Source organism: Pteropus medius, unplaced genomic scaffold (assembly GCF_902729225.1).
Source record: "Pteropus medius unplaced genomic scaffold, Ma_sr-lr_union100, whole genome shotgun sequence".
In the NCBI taxonomy this organism is placed as follows: domain Eukaryota; kingdom Metazoa; phylum Chordata; class Mammalia; order Chiroptera; family Pteropodidae; genus Pteropus; species Pteropus medius.
This window is the reverse complement of record NW_024342471.1, coordinates 11,453,918-11,480,566: the sequence shown is the minus strand read 5'-3', so window position 1 is coordinate 11,480,566 and position 26,649 is coordinate 11,453,918. Positions and strand designations below refer to the sequence as shown.

The window sequence follows — 26,649 nt, the reverse complement described above, 5'->3', positions numbered from 1 at the left end:
CTCACAAGTTAGAAACAAAAAAGCAAAGAGGTAAAAGTAAACATGGTAACAGCAGATACTAAGTCAATCCAACTGTACTTCAAGACAGTAAACAAAGCAAGTGGGAATGGAGAGGAAAAGGCTAGAATAATCCAGGTGTAGGCAGACCTGTAAGTCCTCATCAGCCCAGTCCTGCCTTCACGGCCACCTGGAGTGCAGATGCAGCAGGCCAGAGGCAGGAAGGAGCCTTGGCTACCTCTAGATCATGTCAGGGTTTATCCCATCAGCCTGGGGCCACTGAAGAGCCTGACCAGCATCTTTGTATTCAGAGCCACTGCCCGGGCAGTGAGCAGTGGGCAAGTCTGTGCTTGACCTTCACCTGGCTATGGAAACTCTGGGTATCATCTCTGAGCCCCTCGTCCCCACACCCACTCCCTGATGAAACTCCTAGCCTCCTTGGCTTGCTCACTGCAAGGAGAAGCCATAAGTAGGGGTTGAAGGCCACAGGGTCAGGGAAAAATGATGCATTGGGAATCTCTTTGGCAGACAAGGAGACAGCTTGTTCGAGCAAGTTCAATACCACCCAAGAGTGCACCTGGTAACACATCCGTGATTCGCCAGAGATGGCAGAACATGATATTGCCAGAGGGAACAATAACTGTGAGGACTCAGGGACAAGCCCTCTCCAGGAGACCTGCCATACAGACTCAAGCTACTCACCCAGTGGCCACCTGTATCCGAAATGATTTGACTATTTCTGGTGTCAATTACAGGAAAAAAAAAAATTAAACTGACAGGAAATGCAGAGTTCCATCATCCTGTTACAGCACAAGTTAGAAGGCTGAGAAGAAATCCAGATGAGTCATTGGAGAGTGAGAAATATCTGATATCATCTAAAGGCGAAAGTAAGGGATATGAGGGCTGAGTCCTGCCAATTGGAACCCTTCCAATTATATAAAGACAGGTAGTCCCCCAGCTGCTCCCGAAGTTCACTTGAAATTCGGCTTCTTGGCAAGGCAGACCCCTTTTTCCAGAGCAATGGTGCTTCGTGCTGATGTGGCCAGCCAGCCTACACAGTCCGCTTAGCCCATGACCTAGTGGTCCCCAGACTTTGGAATTTCATCTACTAGTTTTTTTTGTTATTGTTTTCAGTTGGTTTTGGAGACTGATGTAAGATTATTGGTATTTTATTTTTCTAAGGAAAACCTTTTCCTAAAACGCCCATCATTTTTTAGAAGAACATTTTCGTACGCCCCAAAAAGAAAGGATGGTCTTTATATAGAATAACTTTGAGTTTCATGAAATGCTCATTATTACACGTTCCTCATTTTGACAGGGTAGTCGGGGAGACTCACTGTGGGCTGACATTAGTGCCCTCTGGGACCTGCCTCGAGTTGAAGTACAATCCCACTGATCACAGTGCTTTGGGAGAACAGGAGAGTGGGCTTGGGGTGGCATCTAGACATGTGCTAGGGTATGATCTGTGCAAAAACAAATTTATCAACTGTCACTCAAACCTGATGCTCCTCCTGAACTCCCAGCTGGTGGCTCACCTTCCTCTCTGGTCCTGATGTCCTGTCTCCTTTACCAGTGATTCCCAAGTCACCACATTAGCATCCTATGGTCCAGAGCTTTTCAAACTGTAGACCCCCAGGTCCTGCTACCACAGGTCTGGTGCAATAGCTCCAAGATGGGGTCTTGGGGTCGTCCAGATTTAGATGCCTCGGCCTTGTGCCCTCCACTGCTTGGCCCTATGAAATGACTGACAGAAGCCATCCGCACTGAATCGTGCAAAGCAGAGCTGAGAACAGGGACAGAACGCCAGGGAACCGAGAACGAACGGCAGCACCTAGGCCACTAAGTGAAAGCACTGCTGGCTGCAGGCTGTGCCTAAGCCAGGACAACAGTGGCCAGGAGTGTGGAGGTGGGTGACTGTGCAAGTCTCCCAAGTTCACAGCCAAAGTGAAATGCTGGGCTGGGAGGGGACACTCAGGGCAGGAGAACATGAGCACCATCTATACATTCATAACAGTCACGTCGTGAGAAAGCCCCTTTTGGATACTGCTCGGGCCTTTCACCACTGCTCTGGCCTCTGCAACCTCTCGCCACTCTGTCACGCTCGTCACCCTACCTCTGTGCGGGTCCACTTATCCAGGCGCCCATCGTCAAACTTCTCCACACCTATCCCTGTGCCACGCATACAGCCCAGGTGCTTGACTACCAATTGCTGAGTGGCCAACAAGACCACTGGCTGGCCCAGGAGACTCCTTGTGATGGCGCTGTCCAACCCTCAGGAAGACAAGCTGCAGGGAAGAACCAGCAGGGCATGAATCGCCAGCACAGAGAGCTGCCATCTCGGGGTCCATGGGACCCACCACCTCCACTAAATCCTCCAGCACAAACCCCACCTCTCACCAGACATCTGGCTTCAGAAAGAAGACTCTGCAATGTTGGAAGATCTCACTAATAATATTTGAAAAACTGTGTGGAGACTTAGGGGACTAATTCTGGTGGAACTACTTGAGGTTGAGGTCCTGCGAACTGCTAGGCAGTCAGGCCCTGCTGGCCATGGGCCCTCTCAGCCAGGCAGAGATGTCAGTCCTGACGAGGTGGTGTGGTTCTTCAGACACACGTAAAGGCGGTGACTTCGCAGCGGCAGGCCTGACAGTAAAGGGCCCTCTCCGCTCACTATGGGATGCAAACTAACCTAGTACAAAGCCAAAGCTCAACCTGAGTGGGGCAGGGGGCCTGCGAGAGGTGAGTGCAGGGGCAGATGTGCTCAGGATCAGGCACGCACAGGTAGAGGTGGCCAGCGACACCGTGTTCCCTGCAGTCTGCACGCCAGACCATTAGTTTGGTCTCTCATTTTGGATCTGCAGTCTCACGCAGAGGGATGGATCCTACACCCTGTCCTCCTTCCACCCCAAGAGAAGCTTATGAAGACCAGCCCTGGCCCTCAATTTGACTTCTTCTGACTTCGCTACAAGAAGATCCCACCAGAAGCTGGCAAGAATCAGCAAGTCTTTGGGACCGCATTTAAACAACGTCCTATGGTTGCTCTGGTAAGGTCTTGCGGGCATCTGGTCACATCACCTTGCTTGATGGGGCTTCCCTTGTCTGTGTGACCCCAGAAGGTGCTGTATGCCACAGCTGTCAGACTCTCACTCGGAAGAATTAAGTGGACCATCTTAAAATACAGACCACGAGAACCAGGATGGGAGGGAATACATTTACTTTTAGGTATAAAGGTTTACTATCAACAAGTTATCACTATTATTTACATGTTTACAAAATGGAAATAAAAATGACAAACGTTTGGTGCCAAAAGTGGTACATCCAAACTAAGATCAGTACAAAAATAAATTTTCAAGCTATGTGTTTTTAAAATAAATGACATTGAAACAGGAAGGGGAAAGAAACTGGGGACGGTCATGAGCTGAAACGCAAACACCACAGCAAAGAAGCCTGGGGCAGCAATGAAACCAGTGCCGGCTGGAAGCGCTGCCCCGCAGGTCGTCACAAGAACCCAGCAAACAAAAACAAACACACGAGCTATGTTCCTGAGCTACAGAAGTGGAGAACCTCTCAACTGTTGTGAATTCCCACTACAGAGGGTCCCCGATGGGGCTGAACTTCCACTAGTGCTCAGCTGGTGGCCTCAGGATACGGCATCGTCCGGGGAGAAAGCTAAGCCCACTTGTGAAATAAGAAACCCTTTGCGAATGAAGAACAGTGTGCATGAGTCCTCTCTGCTGATCATCAAGCAAGTCTTCTGGCCACAGATAAACAGGGACGTGGGCAGAGGGAAAACAGAAACTGCTTGGTTTGGGAGCCCCTGTGCCCACCACGCACACCCCTCAGTGATTTTGGCAGAAATCACAGTGTTGCCGGGGTCTCATCCCTTCATAGATAGATGCACGCTTACGCACACCTGGAAGCGGACTTCACTGATCGACTCAGCCGAGGCCCTGCCAGGGAAAGCAAAGCCAGCCCGCAATCGCTCTGCCCACCCCACATGGTGCTTCATCCTCAGTGGATGACTCTCCTCCTCGTTCCCCATAAAGCTGGGCCGGGCCTGTGTGCCTGCCGGAAGTGGCGTGCTAGGTCGGTGAGGGTGCCGAGTGAGCAAAGAGCAAGGACCAGCCAACTTCCGCTCTGCCCGGGGGCAGAGCAGCAGGATGCCTGCCCACGCACAAACGCCTCTGGGATCCCAGCAAGGAATGCAAACGCTGAGGGGAGTGGGAAGAAGGGGCTAAGGAACGGGCTGCGGCCCATGTCAGAGCAGCTGAAGGTTCCACACGAGCCAGTGCCAGCTCGCGCTCCCACCAGGGCTGGGGGGCAGCAGCATGGAGCACAGGGCACCAAGCAGCCCCTGCAGCTGCAGCCCAGCTCCGCTCACTGGTCTTGGACTTTGGCCCTTTTGGCTTTTAGGGACAGGTGCTGCAAGAGAAGAGAAAACATCATAACTGGAGTTGGTTAGACAAAGAAACCAGACTTGAACGCAATTCCCATATGAATGACCAAATCAAAGCTTCCATCCGGTCTACAGCGTCTCTGTAAATGCTGTGCCCCTCAGGTAATGGTCTACAGGGAAAAAGCCCAGGTGACCAACCAAGGAAATGGGCCCGCGGTAAGCCATAAGCCACAGTAGCCCGAGGCCCAGCCCGTCAAGACCCAACCCCGTCACATGGGGCTCTGTGAGAAGCTGTCAACAAGACACTGCTCTCCCTCTGCCCCAGCCCACGGACAGCACTGCAGCCAAACACCTGTGCTCAGGGGGCTGGGCTCAGCCGGGCTGGACATCACCTCAAGTTTCTATGCGTTTCTTGAGGATGGTCAAGCAAAAGTAGCCACCCCTTAGGAACGAGGAGATTCATCATTTCACCGAGCGTCTCAGCATGCAGGTGCCTTTGCTCATGGCCCCGGCCCTCACGGAATCCCTTGCGAGTGCCAGTTGGGGGAAAGAATACCTCCTAGTGACACATTTTTCTTTCAGAAATGTCACTCTCTGCCAGTATAAATAACATTATAATCACGGGCATCAGATAACAGGACTGTGGGAGACAACCATTCTTTAAAGTAAGGCCGAAGTGCTAGAAATACTAAAAGGTGCATGAATGGCAGAGTATGTGAATATAAGCTTTTCATACAGGACTTCTGTTCATCAACTGCGGTGCTCCCTTAATAATCATAGACAACCAAGAAACACCTAAGGCTCGCTGCCCTAACACGTGCTGGAACGCTTGCATGAGGAATTCCGGCCCTGACTGCCCGTGGAGCAGGCCTGCCGATCCCCACTTCTTAGCACGCCCACAGGCCTCGAGACAGCAACCTCCGTGGCTGACAGAGAACTGCAGGCCCTCAAAGAACACAGGGTGCAGAAGAAGACACAATATACCACCAAGCATGACATAAGAGATGACAGAGTGGACAGGACATGAGTCTAAACGAGCTGTAAGAGGTCACTTTCTAAGTGCTGACGCCTGAGAAAGGACAGTACAGGTTCTTGCAAAGGCCCTGGTTAGGAGGGGTTTCCCCACATTCCGAAGATATCTCTGAGAAACAGGAAGAAAAGTTTAAGAACTGAAAGGCAAATCTCTGAAAAGGTCACCTTGTTCTCCTCCACAGCTGTGAGTCTTGCTGAATTTCCCTAAATTCTTTCCTCGCTGTACTTCACCTGATGTGACCCCTACAACTGATGTTAGACACCCACAGCCTAAGCTTGGGAATGGGTGAGGAAGGCATCATAACCATTTTTGGTGTTCATTTCTGGGAAGAATGTTGAGTATAAACAAAGCCAACTATGGACCATTTCAGGCCTCTTTATAGGATGAGAGCGACACTGAAAAACAACAGTAATGGAAAGTCATCAAAGGCGCCAGAAATAGACCCGGGGATGATCTGTGGGCCCTGAACAGTCATGAGGTGCTACACTGTGTTCAACAAAAAACCAGCTAGTATACATGGGCAGTCACTGGAGATCTGCGGGGCTCTTGGCGAAATCAGTTCATTTTGGACCGGTTAATAGAAGTACCTTTGGACTGTTTAGCCAAGTAGGGGCTAAGGTTCTTGGGGAATTCCAGGGCCCCCGCCTGCATAATGAAGGTGTTCTACCAGGTGATTTCTAAAGTCCTCTAAAAAACATCCTGATCACAGGCAGTGATCAGACTGGAGCTGATGAGCTGAAAACTAGGTATTTGGAAAGAAGAAGCAAATGCAGAAATTTGGAGCTGTCATTTTCTTCAAACTTCTGGGGCTATTTGCTGTTTAACTTTGTGAGTTTGACCTAAAGAAACTGTCATTTTGAGCTGAGAAAGGTAAATGACTCAGATTCTAGGTTAATTCTATTCCCCGAGAGTCTAAATGAACCCAAGACAACTCTGGGCTTCTCCTTCTCTAACTGCTTGCATCTGATTACTTTAACAACCACTTTTACAATAGCACCGGTCTTCTCAACACCTAGTTTGCTTCTCTCGGACTTGGGAAGTCTGCAGATTTCCACCTGAGAGGTTTTGAAGGAAAAGATTTTCTTTCACTTTAGGTTTATTCTTATCGGCCCAACACAGCAGAGACAACACACTCTGCATTTTTATCGGTCCTTGCAGCTGATTTCATTTCCAGCTGAAATATCTGTATGAGGATATGTGAAGAACTATATAGGTGTGAAATGTTTTTTGTTTGATTAGATAAGATTTAAATATTATAAGATTTAAAAAGGGCAATTGCCCTTGACATTGCTGAGGCGGGGAGGGATGAGAAGATTGTCCTACTTATAAGGTCACAACTCAGATGTTTCCAGGAGCTGAATGAGTGAAAGAAAAAGGTGAAGTAGGTCCACAGCGCATGGAGAATGTCAATCCTCCCTCAGTCCCTACTGATTGCTGCCAAGCAGAAACTTAGGCCCAGTGTCAGCAGATTCAAGAGAAACCTGAAGCCTATATTTAATGTGAAATCTCTCAATTTTTAAATGCACCAATCAATCTTAATTTTGGTTTGAAAATATTTCAGTCTGGTTATGACCCTGATGATGTTACAGGTTTTGGACTTTCCCTTCTGTGGTAAGTAATGGTAAAACTAGATAAAATATCTGAAGCAACTGTTTTCAGGCATTGGGCAATATATAGCAGAGGGCTGCAATCCTTGAGAGAAAGGAAATACTCAAGGTGAGCTCTATATTCATCCCAGATCTCTGCCTGGCTCTCCAAAGAGAGCTTGGAAGTAAATCCTAAACAGAGAACAACAGTATTGCTAGGCAGAGGAAACAGATCAGCATTCCGGGTGCCTGAGACAGCTGGAATTCTCAGGAAAGGTCATAAGAAAGAAGCAGTTCCAGAAATCCACAGAGGGCTACCCTTAAGTCTCTGGCTGAATACTAAGCTGCACACGTGTAGGCCAAGACTCCATAAGGCCGGCAGAGAAAAGTGACTGGCGGTTGTGAGCCGATATGTAGATTCTGAAGGTCTGCACAGTACTGGAGACACCAGAACTCTAGCCAGCTAGAGAGCAAAGACCTCATTGAACACCCTACGCATTCATATGAGAGATCAAAAAGGTCATGATGTCTTAGGCGTATGGCTACTCTAGCTCTGCCCTATTAAAAACTAAAATCAAACTTCAGTGAAATTAAACTAATCCGCCATTATTAACTGTCTAGGAGAAAAAATCTCAACGTTCTCTAAAGAAAAAGACAATAAAATCCATACTCTCCACAACACAGCATTTATACTATCCAACATAAACAACAAATTACTAGACAAGAGAAGCAGAAACATGAGACCCATAAAGAGGAAAAAACAAAAGATAAAGTAGACTAAAAAATGCCTGAGATGTGCAATTAGTAGACAAGCCCTTTAAAACAGCTAATATAAAACAAGTTCAAAGATTTAAAGAAAAAGATGGACACGACGAGTAAATACAAGGAGACTAAACAGAGAAATAATAAATTAAAGAAGAACCGAAGGAAAGTACAACAATGGAAAACACAAATAAAATATTCTCTGGATGGGCTTAATATCAAATTGGACACTGCGGAAGAATTAACCAGTGAACTCAAAGACAGGTATGAGAAACTATCTAAATTGAAGCACAGGAAAAAAAGACCAGAGCCTCAGTGACATGTAGGACAATATCAAATGCTTGAACATGTAAGTAACTAGAGTTCCAGAAAGAGAACAGAAATACTTAAGCAGAAAATTTTTTTTTTTCAAATAATGATCCTAAATTCACCAAATGTGATAAAAAGAAACATCAGCCCACAGATCCAATAAGCTCAAAGAACCCCAAACAGGAAAAACACAAAGAAAAGCACATAATACAGGTTAATCTGCTGAAAAAAAAAAATAAAGACAAAAATCTTAAAAGCAGCCACAAAAGAAAAAAGACACATTACATACAGAGGAGCAACAATAAAAATTACCGCTGGCTTCTCACAGACACAATTCCAACCAGATGGCGATGGAATAAACTCTTTAAAGTGCTAAAATGCAAAAACCAACCAAACAAAGACCTTTCAACCTAGAATTTCGTGTACAGAAAATATACTTTTCAAAAACGAAGATGAAATAAAGATTTTCAGATAAATGAATGCTGAGAGGATAGAGACTGGGATCTACACAGAGGGATGAAGATGACAGAAATGACAGACAGTGGGAAATAGAAATTATTTTTTTGTTGCTTCTCAGTTTCTTTAAAAGACGACTGTTTAAAACAAAAACAATTATTGTGGAAATAAAATATATGTAGAAATAAAATGTAGAAGTAAAATATGATATATGTAGAAATAAAATATGTAGAAAGAGTAATACATACAACATACATAGAAATAAGCCATATGTAGAAATAACATATTAACAAACATATACATAATAACATATGTAGAAATAAAATAAATGACAGCAAAAAAACAAAGAATGGGATGGGGGAAATGAAATATACTGTTGTACGTTTCTTACATTATAAGCTAAGTAGTGTGACACCAATTCAAGGTTGATTGTCATGAGTTAAGGATGCATATATCATCCCTAGAGCAGCCACAAAAAATAAACCAAGACGTATAAAAAGCCACCAGAAGAGACACTATGGAGTACTAAACAATACGTGATTAATTCAAAAGCAGACAGTAAAAAGGGGGAAAAAAGGAGCAAAGACTAAATTGGACAAACAGGTAGCAAAGAGCAAGATGATAGACTTAAATCTAACCATATCAATAATTCATGAAATGTAACTGGACTAAACACTCCAATGAAAAACACACTGCAGACCAAACAGAATGAGGCTTTGGGCTCTATTTAGCCAAGAAGTTTGTGAACTCTGATTTACTTGCCAGCCTTCCAAATATTATAACCACCGTTCAGTTAAAAACCTTGCTAGAAGAATGTATGTCCTTTTCTTTTTTTGAAACAAATGGACCACTCTTTTGTAAAAATGAAGAACATAAAACTATGGCTGTCCTACCAGGGTCACCGCCCTTACGGCCCTTCAGCTGGGCCTGCTGTGGAAGGTGAGAGTGTACACAGGGCGATGCTGGTGCTCAGCATCACCTGCCACTGGGTTTAAAGCACCCTGGGTTCAAGCTTGCACACCTGTTCATGGCCTTCCAAGGCCAGCCCATCAGAGAATATGTGTGCCACTCCTTGTGACCATGGTCCAAAATGTGACATAATTTCTTTGGAAGTGGTTTAAAAGAGCAGAGAAAGAAAGAGCTGAAGATAGTCTCTTTTTTGTCTTATGGGTTGGAGGGATTTATTTTTCAATGTACTCCACTGTGAGCAAATGGTATAGTGCTTTTACCCAGAACGGTCTGGGGGTATGGTAATGGCGATGCACTGCTGAGAGGCACAAATTTCAGCACTGAACTGGAGAATAAATGCACATTTTAGATTACAAAGAAGCAGGCTAACAGGCAGTTTTGGGAAATGGGCTCTGTTCATTCCTACCGTTCCTTGTTGATAAAAGTGTGGAGCCAGCTCCAGTAGCCAAGCAGATTCAATAGCTGTCACATCTCTCATATAATACTTGGAGGTTTGTATAACTTCATTGTAGATAACCCTGAAACAAGAAACATGAGCTAGTTTCCTGTATCTTATGAGTCAAGAACCGCAACAAGTAGAGATGATGTTTTTTCCCTTTCCCTTTAATAGGTGTCTATTCTGTGTGCCAGGTACTATAATAAATACACTGATGTTGCCCACTTAAGCCTCATGACCTGAGTGGTGGATGAGTGTGTCCGCTTCACAGGGGCGACACTAAGTCCTATGTGACTTCCAGAACACCTCACTTCTCAGCACAGGACCTTTCTGGATCCTTAGTCTGCATTTACAGAACTCTAAACAGAGCCCGATGACTTTATTATAAAATGCAGAAACAGAAGCAAAGGTTTGCCTGATTCTAAAAGCAGCTGGGAATTAACTGTAAAGAGACACAAGGAAACTTTCTAGAGTGATGAAAATATTCTGTATCTTATTTGGAGTTTGGGTTACATGGGTGTGTACACAATTGTCACAATATTCTTTCACCACATATAAATTATACCTCCATTTATGAGGGAAAGAAAAAGGTTTGACTAAGGCTGAGGTAACAGACATGAAAAAGCCAAGAAGATAATTTCAAATCCCCAGATATTAGATATGCAGCGATACTATAGATATTAGTTCCTGAGATATCTGAAGTGCTGATTCACAGCTTCCCCCACAACTATACGCACACAAGCTACACCATCGCTCTCCTCCCCTCAAAAACCAGTAAATGAGTCAGTTGATGAAGGTCAGACCCAGTGAAAGTGGGGCCTTCTGCAGAGAGGCAGGCTGTGTGTGTGTGCGCACGTGTGTGAGCACTTGTGTGTGTGTGCATGTGGTGGAGGTTCTTCACCGCCTTAGTATAAACCTGCTTCAGGACTGGCTCTATTTCCACCATCTTTTCTTTGCCTGTCAGGGCTTCCTGGGAATGAAATAGGAAAAAAAAAAAAGCCTTTTCTTTTAAGCAACTCTCACATTTAATCACCCAAAAGTCAGCAAACCCTTTAAAAAGGATCCAGAACCAATGCATGGCTTCCCTTTTCAACTTGCCCTGAACACTAATGGCCATCAGGTAACATTTCTAAACGCAGAAATGTCCAAGTCTCCTTCCAGCTAAGAAGCTTCTAGATCTGGATTGGTTACAGGATAAAGTCTAATTCCTTGGATAGGGGAAGAAATCTCAAACTCTATTATACCTGAAAGGCTTGTTAAAAAAACAGCTGGCTAGGTCCCAACCCCAGGTTCTGATTCAGTAGGGCAGGGCCCAAGGATCTGCATTTCTAACAAGCTTCCAGGGAATGCAGATGCTAGTCTGGGACCACGCTTTGAAAACCATTCATCTCAAGTACCAGGTATGTTACAGTGGACCTTTCTGCCTCTAATTCTATCTATCATTATCTCCCCACCCCCTCTCCACATATGCCCCACTCTCTTTCCAAGGGCTTCTCCATCTATCTGTGCTTAAGAACAAGTTGTTTTTAAAACTTCTGGTCCTCCATAGGTCAATATTTTTGTAAAATACAATATAAATGAATTACCAAAAGAATGAAATTTTTTAAAAAGGCACACAAAATATGAGCCCAAATATTTTATTATCGAATTGGGCGGACATAAACTTAACCTATGAAAAGGTATAACTGCCCACTCTCCACTTCTGTGCTTATGCCTTCCTTCCCAGGCAGTTACGACTGGCGCCGTTTCGCACCTCGCCCTCTGGGTAGCCCCGGGCTCACCACACCATGAGTCCCCGTTTCCCAAAGACATGAGGTTCTTTTACCTTCCCGCGGCTTTGCCCCTGCCACTTTCTCAGTCTCTATACCTTTTATGTACTTTTCTGCCTGAAAACTCCTGTTTCCACGTCTAGATGTCATCTTCTCCAAGAAGCCAGCCCTGACTCACTTTGGCACACAAGGTGCCAACTTCAGCCCGTTAGACACCCATCGATCAAAAAGCCCCTCTTCCCAGGTACCGGAATCTGTTTGCGTCTGCTGTCCATCAGGACTATGGGCTGGGATCTCCATTCATCACAAAGCCATGCCCAGCACAAGCTTTAGTATCTATATCATGGGTAAAACTGAATGTTTGCTGAATGGATGAGTGGACAGAGGAACGTCACCATTTGCTTAAGGAGAGCTTAGATAGAGCAGAAATTCTATAAACGACTCACTACAACAAAGTCAACGAAAGTGTACCGGACGCCTGTATTCCAGCTCTTGTGCCAGGCAAATAGGGACCCAGAGATGAACAAGAACTAAGGCTTTTCCTTCGACACAGGTACTAAGCTAAGGAGCCGAAGGGTGGCTTACCAGCGAGGCGGCTTCTCTGCATAGAGGACTGACGCAGGGTGGATGTGGAGTTCATGATCATCACGGATGGTCCTTGTAAAACAGAAGAATTTTATCTGAAGTTCATTTTAAATACTTCATTTTAAATAGTTCATTTTAAAGACTTTCCCACAGACGTGTTTAATATTATTAAAAATACATGCAGATTGTACTTTGCACGAACAAAACTATTTTCTCCATCTTCTCTTGTGCCTTTTATGAACCCCTCCCCCGCTATCACCTCAGAAGTCAAGAATAAATCATGCAAACAAGGAAAGAAAAGAAACAGGTGGACATTGAGAAAAAAAAATTTAGAAATATGTTGCTCTGCCAGTGTTTATGTTTATCTTCTGTTAGGTTTTCTTTCAAAATAACTTCCTTGGGAACAGAAATAATACAAACGATTATTTCTATACTTTCCCATTAAACGAAGTTAAATACTAAAGAAAAAGACTATGGAAGAGATAATAGAGGAAAAAAAGAAAGCTCAGTACTGGACTATTCATTTCTCTGAGATAATATTTCAAATTCCAACTCAGATTTGATTCAATTTAATTCAAAAAATATTTACTGAGCACGCAACTATCAGTAAGATCAAATCACAAAAGAACATTCATAGATTAGGATGTCACTGCCTAAATCATGATTACGGTATCTTTGCAGGTGCCTGGGATCTGTATGTCAGGGATGTGCTTCGAGCGCTGTGACCAACCTCATCTCTGGCACTGTGATAAAGCCAGCGCCCTGGGGTCTGGGATGTCCTACCAGGTGGTCTGAGCTGATGGACGATGAACTTTGTCTGAAAGAGACTCACTGACTCTGAAGCCTGTTATGTAGCCCATATTTTTCTTGAAGACACTGGAGAAAGAATTTTTTAAACGCTAGTAGAAATTGCTAATTAACACTGTTGAGGAGAGTAGGGCAATCAAAGTGACAACAAAATAACAGTCCTCACTGGAGAAGATCACAGGCCTCTCCAGAGCGGCCTCAAAAATGGACAACGCAGTGTTGGGAAGGGGGAGCGCATGTAACAGGCAACAGAATCATGATAGTGATAGGACAGAATATACTTAGCCTGGAGTAACAAATAGAACGTACTAGAGATAAATGTAAAGTACTATACTTAGGTTCAAATAGTCACCTACTAGGATACCAGATGGAGGATGCCAAGAAAACAAACAAAAAAGCTCAGTGCTTTTTAGCAAAGCCCAGTGTCTGGGGCAGGGGACATCACTTGTTAGCAAAGCCCAGTGTCTGGGGCAGGGGACATCACTTGTTAGCAAAGCCCAGTGTCTGGGGCAGGGGACATCACAGTTGATCTCAAGGTAATAGGGCTATCCCGTTTTCTGAGAGGAAAAAGCTAATGACAAAATAATATGTGAAGGAAATCCAAAGAAAAGCTGGGGAGAAAGCCTTCTGATTGCTCCCTTATTAAAGAACAGATCATATGATCACTGCACTACAGTGAAGTTATGAGACTAAAATGAGTTGAGAGAAAAGACAGACTAAAAGTAACAATTCAAAGAATGATTTAGTTTGGAGAAAAGAAACCTGCATTAGCTTTTACTGTATTTTAAAATACTAAAGGCTGTTAGGAGGGCACCAGTCAGCAGTGATTTTTCTATGCCTAGGAAATGGAACAGGAAGAAAACAGCTGTGGTCTGCAGTGGGAGGCAGATCCAGCAAGTTAAGAAACACTTGTCAACATCTGAACATACCAAATGGTGGCCACGATGTATCAGGGTAGGTGGTGGCTTCAACCCTGCAGATCTCTATAAGCATAATGAACTATCCAACAGCAAAATTAACTTCTCTAGGAAAGATCATCTTTAATGGTTCCTTCCAGTCCTATTAGTCTATTATTAGAATGGAAATATTACCAGCTTCCAGACTCGTAATTGCCATCCTTCTACAACATGTGGATGGGCTGAATATTTGAGAATCATTTCCATAAAGCTAAGATACTCTGCTTAAAGCTATACAGTTCAACTCAACTCATCTTTGAATGGAGGCACAATATAAATAAGGGAAAATTATTTAATTTTTCTCCTTTCCCTGCACATCAGCTTTCTATGGGGTTTGTATCATTTTTAAGATTTCTCCTTTAATAAGTGACTTCACAAAGTATTCTGTTTACCTATAAGCTCCAGTAGAATGAAACCTCGCTGCATTTGCAAAGAATCCCGAAATGATGCACCTCAGAACCGGATCTGGATCACCTACACGAGACAGAACAGAGTGACAAATGAGATCCTCGCCTGCCGTATGCTCTGTGTGCTCAGGCCTGTGCTGAGAGGCCCTAGCCCAGGCTTTTTCGAGCTGTTTGGGCCCCAGCCCCATGCTTCCCAGTGCTGGGTGCCTGCCCTGGTACCATCTGTGGATGTCTCCACCCTCCCACAATGGCTGCTGAGAGTAACAAGCTGGACTGTTTCTTTAACTTAGGAGCCCCAACATCCCTCCAGCCACAGATGCCTAGACCAGGGCCAGGCACCAGAATCTGAGAGCACTCCACTGGCTGGCTGGTGACCTCAGGAACTCCTTTTTAGGTGAGCATATTGTGGGAATGATGTTCCTTCCATAGACACAAACTGGACACCACGAAGTTATTCCTGTGTTTATAAGCTGCTGTATAATTCTTCAACATTTTCAAATATTCCATTTTAATTGGTGTCTGTATTGCTACAGCAAACATCTTCCAAGGATAAAGACTCCCCACGTATTACATGATTTCCACAAAATAGATTCCAAATTACTGCGCAAAGGATAGGGTCATTTATATGGTTTATGACATCCCACGTTCCATTTCTATGATTTACTCTTTTTTACACTTTAACTCACTGAAATCAGGATAGCATTTTATAATCATAATTGGCAGCATTTTCTTCTTTCTTAGTGGTACACAGAATAATGGTGCGTCTTACACGTGATGGCATTTTAGACTTAATGAAATATAATTTGTTGGTAATTAAGTTCCCAAAAAGTGGTATAATTTACAAAGCCATCAAAAATGTATGAGAATGTCAGTTGTACTGCATTCTCATCAGCAATGTTTTGGCAAAAAGATACCTTTCTTTCATTGAACATTTATTAATTCCTCTTGTATTTCTTCTTTTGTGAATTCTCTGTTCTATTCTTTTCCCATTTATCAATTTGGAAACTCGTCATTTTTCTTAATATGTTAAATGAACTCATTCTATAATAAAGTTTTTAATTCTTTATCTTGTCGGACAAAAATATTTTTCACTATTTGCTTTTTTTTAATCATTTGCTTGACGTTTTGTGCTAGATATTTTAAGTTTACAAGTAATTTACTGAGTCTCCATGATTTTCTCTATTGTTCTTACCACAGAATTGACAAATCTCAAATCTACACTTCTAACCACGATCTGACCCAAGATTCAGTCCCTTCTTTCTAACTGATGAGAAATTTCCATGTAGAACAAAAGGGATGAAAATTAATTCTTGGAGAGCAGGGTTGGAGGAAATCTTATATATTACAGTGGTTGTGGCTCTCCAAAGTTCATCCTTACCTTACAAAATCTTATGTCTTAGTATTTAACGTCTCTCGTTAGGAAGAATTTAAATTTAATGTAACTCTTCTCCTGGGCGAGGGGATGATAATGAAAAACAGGTTAAGTAACACAGATGTTTTAAGGTTGTCATCTATCTGCTAGATGACAGGCACTAAGTCAGCTTCCCCCAAATAGCTTCCCTGTAAGTTTCCTGTTTCTATCAATGACACCAACTTCACCTAATCACCCAGGTTTCAACTCTTCCCTCTCTTGTGAGCTTATTCATTCGCCAGTATCCTCCGAGCATCTAACAGGCTCCCACTCCAAGTACTTGTCTCCACAGTCGTCCCTGCCTAGGATGCTCTTTGCCACTGTTTTCTAATTCAACAGATTCGCTCCACTGGACTTTCGCCACCACTCAAGACCGACTGTGAGACCTCCCAGGCCAGCCCCGACTGGACTCCTTCCCTGCATTCCTACATCTGCCATTGTTGTTTGCCATGATCACTGAGGTGTCTACTCTCGTAACTTCTAAGAGAACTGATAATCTTACTGCAGTGGTTTGTCTATCTGTGTGAATCTCCCCGTTCACTGCACTGTTTCCTGAGAGTAAGAACCATGTCTTTGTCATTTTGTAATCACTTGCTCTTACTATAAAGGCAAAACAAGGCTCTAGAATAAAACTGACTAGGTTCAAGTTCTACCATACACTCACTGTGTGACCTCCAGCAAGTTACTCTTTATCTCTTAGTCTCATCTATAAAATGGGAATAACAACAGTACATATTTCACTGGCTTGTGTGTACATTAAATTAATTAATAAATGAAAACACTCAGAACACTGCCTGGCCGATTATCAGCACTTAAAAAATGTTAGCAAGTACTAGTGGTGCTGAGAGTGCCAGAGTGCCTGGTACCCAGCAGGTATCCAAAAGACAAATGAATGAATGACCAGCTGTGTCACCGCCTCACAAGTGTAGGCTCTGAGCTACACAGATCTGGCTTTGCTGATAGCCAGCTGTGCTGTCCTGAACTCTCTCTAGGACTTGACAACTCATCTGTAAAATAAGGATAATATCACCTACACCGCATAGAATGGGAGATTAGGTGAGAGAAGATTTGTGGACCCCCTGTCATGGTATAACCTAGTGTGTCCTCAATAGTGGTCACTGCTATAAGCCAGAGACCAGGCCTTATACAGCACTTCTGTCTTATACAGATAACAGCCTAAGCTAAATATACAGCACTTGCTTCAATAATACCTGTATTTGAAAGTAAAATGTAATTTATATGCAATAGCTATAAATATTGTCCACTTAAATGTCATTTTTCTTGCAAAGCCTACATGGAAAATTAACTATATAATGCCCAATGATCTGAATGGTAATCATTCTTATGTGTTGATAGGAAAATTTTTTTAGTAAGAACAGCCCTGAGAAATAAAAATGGACCTCCATGGAAAAAATAGGCTACTTTTATACGTAGCTTTTTGTAGACAGACAGGTACAGAGCATACTGATACCAGCCCAGCATGGGAACTCTAAGAATGCAATTAAACAAAGCAAACAACAGGACGTCACCAGTTGTAGCAGTTTATTCTTACCTTCGCTAGATTTCTTGGGCACTTGAAACTTGACAAGAAGCTTTTTCAATTGTTCTCTTACTGTTGCAGCTCTGACGAGACCCTTGTAATTCAGGAAATGTTCCTGACACCATCGAGAGTTCTTATTATGCTACAGAACAATCCAGACACAGGAAGAGTGAGAGAAACACAGAAATGATCTTGCCTGTGGTGACACTGTGAAGATCATTACTTTCTGTCCCTCCATTTGCTTACTCAATGGGACCAAGATCTTCAAATCATAACTGGTCCTTTTTTGTCCCATCTCTCTCAACAGATGTTGAGAAAGAGATGCTGGCATGCTCTCCATCTGACTGCTCTTTGATGTCACTCTCTGCCTAAAGAGCAAATGAGAACTTAATGACAAGCGGAGCTGTTTTCAACCTTAAATAGCTACAGGAGTGGCAAACCACCAGCCAGCGCTACTTCCCTGCGGTTCTTTGTAAATTGACCCTCCTTCCAGGGCGGGCTTGAGTTTACCACTCTATTCGACTATAGGCAAGCAATATGACACTTGCCGATTTAGAAATAATTTGCAAATTACTATTATTTATCCCCAAAGTATGATTTTTCTGTCCACAGTGCTTAATTTTGTTCTATATCCTTAAGTATGATCATTATGCCTTAGATTAATTATTGCTAAGGGAATAATTGTACTTCTGAATTGATATTCTAAGCCAGGGTGGAAAGTGTTTTGAAGAGAAAATGTAAATCACAGGGGACTTTCCCAGAAGGCAACCACAGAATAATGCAGCGTGGACCTGTACCTGCATTCACTAGTAGAGGAAGCTCAGTCTGGAGATGTTATACTGTGCTTATATAAACGAATTTCAACTGATTTAATCCATAATTAGTAATCTCAATAAGAGATGAGGTTTTTCTGAAAACTGTTCATTAACTGTATAATCGCCCTTCAAATCTCTGGAAAAACAAAAATTTAGTATTTCTCCTCTTCTAAGAAAATACTTAAGAAATGAATAATGAAAATCTGAAATATCTCCTTTCCCCTTATATCCTTTCCTTTACATGAGGAGTTTGTTTTCATTGTCTGTAAATTCTTCAGATCTTTCCTTTTAGCAATTTTTAGTGGTAACTTTAAGCTGTATTATTTGCTCTTGTTTTACAGAATATTAAAAAAAGTAAAAATTAATGTTACCTATGGCTAAATATGGCTAGCGTATGTGAATATATATATGGATCCTTACCTAAATGTCTTCTCACAGCTTGTCTGGCAGCTAGTCTGGTGGCTATGTGCAGTCTCAAACTCATATAGACAGCTTTGAAGAGTCTACCAAACACTACAAGTTACTCTCGGCCTCATTTATTTGCAGGAAATAGAACAGAACTTCCTATTTGAATGTCAGACAGTGTCGTCCGGCAACACTTCATGGATGTGAGACGCAGTGATGAGAGAAGGGGCTGAGGAAGGCCGAGCCACTGGCTGCTGCTAGTGGACCACATCGCTAAGCAAAGAAAAGCGACAAACGAATCCTATGTTCTTCTAGGCAAAACTGCACCACAAACTCAGGCAGGAGGCCAAATGCATGGATTAGAAGTACTGAGAATAATCTAATAGAAAAATAAATAAGTCTCTTGGCCATTCCTTTATAAATTGAATTTCTGGAATCCTCGCACCTAGAGTGAATGGGTGTGTGGGTGGGGACCTTTTGAGTAGCAGCTGTGCTTACTTTGATAAATGCTTCATACACATTGAGCATAGTGAGATGATCACCCTCTTCCACAGCAAATTTTCGGTGCGCTCGAATCTGGAAAGAATAAGCAATGTTTACAAGCTGACTCCTGTGAGCCTCTTGTAATGAGAAGTAACATTACACAATGAATAGCTCATGGCTGGCAGAGCCAGAAAGACCTGGTTTGCACCATTCTAGCTCTGCCATTTCCTGAAAGACCTCGAATTGGTTACTTAACCTTTCTTAGCCTCAATTTCCTTAATATTCCTTGTCAGGATATTAAGCCTACTTATTGAGATTGCTGTGGGATTAAGATAATTCACTATAAAGTACCTGGCACAGTCCTTGGATAAATGTTAGTGTTCTTGTCTCTCTCCTCCTCTATCCCGTAAGCTCTAGGAGGGCAGGGGAACAACTGCCTGGCACATGGCAGACACTCCATGTTCCTGGGCTACCGCTCGGACCCCATCCCTAAAGATCTTGGCCAATGCCATCTGCTCCTATGGAGTCAAGGAGCAGCATGTACAACATAAATACAAGCATACAAATATACTTATTAACTTCAGAATTTTCTTCTTGCATCTAATACCACAATTAATCTCCTGTCCTTCCTTCCATTCACTGAATAACAGATATTTACTGATCATCTACCACTGTTCTATGCACTTAGGATATAAGAGTGAATAAAACAGTGGTGGGAGAAACACAACAAACAAGATAAATAAGCAAAATATTTAGTATATTAGGTGGTAAGATGTGCTAGAGAAGAATGATAAAGCAGGGGATGGGGACAGAAAGGGGAGAAGGGTATGTTGCAATTTTAGACAGAGTGCTCAGAACTTCAGTTTCTTCATCTTAAAAACAAGTTTGCCCATCCTGAGGTAGGACTGTTAAAAAGGCTAATAGAAAAGCAAACCAACTAACAAAAAAATGAAGGAAAGAGACATAACCACCTGGGCACAGAGGCAAGAAAACATCATAATCTGTACTTGTACAACTGTCAGGGAAGATAACAACCCATTAAAAGTCTCCCTCCCCCCGTTACTCATGCAAACTCAGTGCTCCCGTCACCCCCAGGCAAAGCTGCCTCTTCTATGACTTTGACTTTGAACTCATCTATGACCTTCCTCCATCAGAATGCCTCACCTCCGCGGTGCTCTTCAACATCGTAACTTTTCCTTCACAGTCCTTCCAACATTCACTCGTCAGTCATCACTGATGCCTAGGCCTCAGGCGGGCCTTGTCGTCATCTTGGCTCGATTATGACGCTACCAGAACCAGCCTGCTGTGCCCAGGCACTGACTGCTTACATCACTAATGTACCCACCCAGCTGCTGCCAGAGCAGCTTAGAGGACAATTTCTAGAGGAAAGTCAGCAAGACAATGATTAAGATTTGGGGCTCTGGACTGTGAAAGGCAGCTCCACCATGGCTGTGCAACTATAAATGAGTTATCTAACCTTCCTGTGCCACCATCTCTAAAAATGATTATAATGGTATCAACCTCCCTGATTAATGGTGAAGATAAAATGAAACGATGAAAACGAAACGATGGACATAAAATGTTTGGTGCACGGTCAGGCACACATCAAACATTCAAATGCGAGCTGGTATCATCTGCACAGCTCCGCTGTCAGCAGTTCCTAGTAGTTTGAAAAAGGCAGGCCCAAAGTGAAAGAGAACGGTATGAACAGCTTGGAGAGAAAGTCGGACTTACTGCCTGAGACTTCTGGTTTGAGGGAAACACAAAGATATTCTGGATCTGCATCATAGCTGCGATGCTTAGAATTTCCTGAGAACAGCCGAAATTTCCTATAAAACAAAAAGCATGTTTGATTTCAATCATACAATGTGTCAATGAGAAGTGAAAGGCATTTTCCTTGTACCATACTGTAAACTCGGATCATATATTTACATATAGTTTGATTTTTTAAGGTAATATATAAACGCTTCAGTCTGCCAAACAGAATGTCCTATACATGGCCCAGATGAATGGAAGCCTGGAAGGACTCTGAGAAAGGAGCTATGAGTCCACTCTGCTGCTGTAACACTGAGCGGCCCTCACTGGGAGCCACGGTGGGGTCCAGACTGTCCCCATCACTATGGGCAGTTTAGTGCCACAGAGGCTTCCTACTCCCTTATGTGGACACCTAGAATCCTGGCAGAAAGCCTGAGAAGGAAAGGGGGTGAGGAATATGTGGGCTGTGTCACTTCTGCTGTTTCTCTGCCTCTGGGCCCTTCTCTGAGGTGGCCTCCTTCTCAGTAGGGCTTATCTCACCTGGCATGTCCAAGACAAAGCTAGGCCAGGGAAGCACTTCGTGGGCTGCTGCTGCTGCTGCTAGCACCTGGCCAGGGTCTGCAGCAATCAGCCCTCCAGGGCATCAGACAGTGAGAGCAAACTGCACTTCCAGACCCAATTTCCCACAGCTTCCTGCCTCATGAGTGATACACTTCCTAACCCCAAACTTAGAACCTGTTTCTCAATATAAGCCTAAGGTTATTCGGTTGTTCCAAAACATAATTATACCTAACTTTCTTTCACCGTGCTTAGTTTGACGTACAGCTTTGTAGATTGCCAGTTAATATAACGGTTGGATAAAAGCAAGAAAAACATCATTATTTACTTTCCCGGGGTAGAAGGTTGGAAGTGGGGGGCACGAACAACATTCTCTAGATATTTTGTCTTCTGAATATGAGAAGATCTCCAGGTTATATACTTTTATCCCTTAACTAATTTCTTCACAAAAATCTGATGGTGTCAGTGAAATTGGGGCCCTTGTGCATTGGTGATAGGAATATAAAATCTTTCAGCCACTGTGGACAACAGTATGATGATTCATCAAAAAATTACAGCATTATCAGAAGACCCAGTAATTCCACTCTAAGTATATATCCAAAAGAAGTGAAATCTGGGACTTGAACAGATATTTGTATACCCATATTCACAGCAACATTATTCAGAGATGGAACCTCCCTAAGTGTCCATCAACAGATGAATAAAAAAATAAAATGTGGTTTATACATACAATGGAATATTATCCTCCCTTAAAAAGGAGGGACACTGACAAATATTACAATGTGGATGAACTGTGAAGACATTACACTAAGTGAACCAAGTCAGCCACAAAAGGACTAATACATGATTTCACTTATATGAAGTTCCTAGAATAATCAAATTCATAGATACAGAAAGTAGAATGGTGATTGCGGGGGTGGGCGGGAGGAGAGAATGGGGAGTTAGTGTTTAATGGGTACAGAGTTTCAGTCTGGAAAGATAAAAAGGTTTTGGAGATGATGGTGGTGAGGGTTTAACAACAATGTGAATGTACTTAATGCCCCACAGAACTGTATGTTTAAAAGTAGTTAAAATGGTAGATTTTGTTACTTATTTTTCATGATAACAAAAAAACTTCCCTGTTTAAAAAAAAAAAATCTAGGCCCATAAGAAACAAACAAAAGTGTTTACTGAGTTAATGATGACTGACATTAAATCACAAGTTAACGATATGCCCCAAACCAGGCAGCTTTAGGCGATAGCTCCTTTAGTACTCTAAACAGACTGAACCCTCTTCCCCAAGGTGCACAGAATTCAGGGAATAACTCCTCTGACAGTCAAAATAAAATCAATGAGAACTGTCGGTCTCCACCCACCTGATTCAAGCAGCATTTTTGCAAACATGGGATTCAAAGGAAACTCTGCTATTCTCATGCCAAGTGGTTCCGTTAGGCGACAGTCTTTGTCCAGACCTGCCACAGGAACAACAACAATCAGAAGGTATGCACCCTTATGCGGGAAGATGTACAGTTGCTGCGAGAATAAAAATGATGTATGTTTGTTGAAAAAAGGTATCCAAAAGATGAATCATGCACCATCAAACTCAATCGGACGTCAGAGTGCCATTATATTGAAAGAAGAAAAGATCTCCACCGAGCTCTTGAACACTCAATTTTAAAAATTGGTATTTCCAGTGGCTTCTATTTAAAGACTTAATTATAAAGAAATGGCCCTGCAGTCCCCTCTTGTTCCCACACTCTAACTCACAGCAGCCCCACTCTGTCCCACTACTTTCCACAAACTGCTCTTCCCAGAGGCCCAACATCTAGATAGTGTGAAATAAAAAGGCATTTTCCCGAGTTTCCAGCAGCCTTTGACGCTGCTGGCCACGGCTGGCCACAGCTCCCTGGAAACACTCTTCCCCAGCTTCCAGGACCCCCAATCCCCCGATTCCCTGCCACCTCTCCTGCTGTTTCCTTCTTGTCACCTCTGGATCTTCTTCCATGTCCAATCTCTTGCATGCCATAGAGGTTCCAGGATGGCATCCCGTGCCCTCTTCTTCTCTTACCATGTTAGCAATTACGAGGCCATGACTATGAATCTAAATACATGCTCAGATCTCTCTTTGGTGCCAACCACAGTTGTTTATCCAGCTGCCTCCTGGGAAGTTTACTAAACTGGGCAGACTCCTTCCATTGCCCACATCCCTCCTTGCTTCTTTGCCACTGGCCAATATCCAGGAATTGAATTCCCATGATGCAGACTATTGTTTTACTATTATTTAGACTATTTCCAAAAGGTAGTATTAAAACAAATTCTTCTGCAGAGCTCAGTGTAAGACAGAAAAGGTTATTTCTTTTCTGTTCCTATATAACCATCTCTTTAAAGATAATAGATAATTCAGCTTGAAACTAAATTAAGTTGGGTGTTTCACTCTACCTTTTCCAGCTAATTTAGGGCAGTGAAGAAATGAAAATATTTTAAATGACATTCTGACTGAAGAAAAACCAATGCAACTGAAAATTTTCTACGTGGTCAACGTTCTCCCAAACTCATTACAGATTATCCCAGGAAACCTTGCCTTCAAGTTCCTATCACGTTCTTGAGAACAGGAGATGGATCTCTATTCCAGCACACACTCACTCTGGGCTGACGATACAGACCCACTCACAGGCCTTTTAAATCACTAAAGATCTTTTAAATGAGTAACCAGCTATTCCTGCACAGGGAAGTCTCATAAATATAATGAATGAAGATGGACTCTTACCTCACCCCATGCAAAAAATTAATTCCAAATGGATCACAGACCTACTAAATGTAAGAGCTAAACTATAAAAACTCTTCGAAGAAAACCTGTGAGAAAAATCTTCGTGCCTGTGGGTTAGGAAATGGTTTCTTAGATATGACACCATAAGTGACAAAAGAAAAAATAAATTGAATTACTCGGAACTTAAAACTTTTGTACTACAAATAATGCCATCAAAAAAATGAAAAGCCAAAAAAAAGAAAAGTGAAAAGCCAACCCACAGAATGAGAATATTTACGAATCACAGATCTAAGAAGAAAATTTATACCCACAATATTGAAAGAACTCTAACCCAATAATAAAAAGACAATACCCCGAAAGTAAAAATGGGCAAAAGAGTGAAACAGACATTTCTCCAAAGATATATCAACAGCCAATAAGAATATGAATAGGTGCTCAACATCATTAGTCATTAGGAAAACACAAATCAAAACCACGAGAAACCACATCACATCCACTAGGATGACTATAATACAAAAGACAGATGATAACAAGTATTGGCAACTTATTATGTAGAAAATTGGAGCCTTCATACACTGCTGGTAGGAATGTCCACCAAAAACTGTACATCAAGGTTTATTTCAGCATTACGTATATTAGCCAAAATGAGGAAACAACCCAAATGTCCATCAACCGATGAATGGATAAAAATGTGATATAGCCATACAATAAAATATTATTCAGTAATAAAAGGAAATGAAATATTACTATGTCCTACAACACAGATGAATCTTGAAAACATCGTGCTGAATGAAAGAAGCCAATCGTAAAGACCACATATTGTATGATTCCATTTATACAAAATGTCCATAAGAGGCAAATATATAGAGACATGCCCGGGGCTGGGGGAGGAGGGGAGGGGGAATGAGGAGTGAGTGCTAATGCATATAGGTTTCTTTCGGGGGTGAAGAAAATGTTCTAAATATTCTAAATTTGTGGTGATGGTTGCACAAATCTGTGAATATACTAAAAACCACTGAATTGTACTTTTTAAATGGATGAATCATATCTCAATAAAAGTTTTAAAAGCAAAAAGAGAATCTCAAAGGACAAAAGTTCCACTAAAACTTCATACCAAAATGAGTATTAATTCATTTGGGGCAACATTCACAGAAAAGATACATACTTTCTGAAGAGGTGAATTCAGTCAACAATTTTCTCTATTTTTAGGTAAATACTACATTTTCAAACAACGAGAGAATACAGGTTCCACCATCACATGGTGTTTCCTTTCCCGAACAAGACCACAGGCTAGCATTCTACCCAGTTCTCCACAGGAAACTCCAGGAATAGAATGAAGGGGAGTCAAGGAGAGAATGCCGATTTCAGGATGGCGCGTGGAAGGACAAAGAAAAAGGTCTGGAGAGGTAACATCTGAAATATTGGATACTGGGAGGGAATCTTCTGGATGTCTTTAGGAGGGTGGCTCTGGTGATGGTTATTAAAAGCTTTTGATGTACTGACATGCTTTATTAATTCATGGTCATGACTGGACTTCATGTACTATTATCTCATTATGGTCCCACCTTCTTTTTTCCATAAAGCTTGTGTCAATAAGAGGATTATATATGGAGAGAACCAATCCTGTTCCCAAAGATACTAAGAGCTCTAAAGTGAATACAACCTTACTAATAGTGCCTATTAAAACAGATCAGAGAAACATAATAATGATAGGCGTACCTCCCAGAGCATAGAGTAACTCCAATGCTTGAACCATCGACTGTGCTGGAGGGGGCTGTAAAAAAAAAAACATTAAAATACTTCTAAGTTAATTTCTTCAGGTAACAGACATAAAAATGTCACCATTTCTTGCTCAAATCCATGCTTCTCTCTACGTGCTCCACACTTCCCAACCTCCATGCATCTATTCACGATGTTAGTGCCCCTCAAAATGTCCCTCTTCTCCTTCTCGGCATACTTAGTAATGCTTGGTCATCAATCTCAGCTTGAGTAAACATTTTCCTCTGAAGCTCTCCCTCGTGTTTCCCTCCATCAGAAATGATGGGTCCCTACCTTGAACTACCTCCTTGTTTTTCCTAAACTCTCATCAGACAGTTCTAATTTTTACTGCATAATCTCAGGCTTCAACGGACTAGAAGCCCCATACTGATTGGTTTACTGATTGCAATACTGACTGGTAATTGATCTTTGTATCACCCAGAGCCCAGCTCCAGGTTTTGCCTATAGGGCGTAGCTGACATATGGTTGGTTGAATCTGAATTTCTGGAAAATAACAGAAAATGCTAGATAATCTGAAGTTAAGCAAAGCTGATATTATGACCTTCAGTCTGATTCTCCAGATCTTACCTCCTTTCCTTCCACAAATTTTTACTGAGCATCTACTAAGTGCCAGGCATCATGACTATTTTCTGCTAAATTACCTTGTTTATAATAAACCAAAATTATTTTATTATAATTAAATAATAGTA

The 26,649-nt window shown here is 42.5% G+C and overlaps 1 protein-coding gene across 4 annotated transcripts in view; it reads right to left on the bottom strand.

The window, feature by feature from the left end:
- Positions 1–3,189: 3,189 nt before the first annotated feature.
- Positions 3,190–26,649, bottom strand: part of DHX35 (DEAH-box helicase 35) — a 68,025-nt gene continuing 44,565 nt past the window's right edge. For 3 of the 4 annotated variants that reach the window (XM_039864333.1, XM_039864334.1, XM_039864336.1), the window contains exons 14-22: positions 25,901–25,955; positions 22,791–22,886; positions 20,857–20,951; positions 19,138–19,215; positions 17,432–17,561; positions 14,454–14,535; positions 12,299–12,370; positions 9,915–10,026; positions 3,190–4,419 (exon numbers count right to left, since the gene is read on the bottom strand). In XM_039864333.1, coding sequence (XP_039720267.1) covers positions 4,375–4,419; positions 9,915–10,026; positions 12,299–12,370; positions 14,454–14,535; positions 17,432–17,561; positions 19,138–19,215; positions 20,857–20,951; positions 22,791–22,886; positions 25,901–25,955 — 765 coding nt within the window. In that variant the 3' untranslated portion in view covers positions 3,190–4,374. The remainder of the gene's footprint in view (positions 4,420–9,914; positions 10,027–12,298; positions 12,371–14,453; positions 14,536–17,431; positions 17,562–19,137; positions 19,216–20,856; positions 20,952–22,790; positions 22,887–25,900; positions 25,956–26,649) is intronic. The other variant, XM_039864335.1, reaches the window with a different exon arrangement.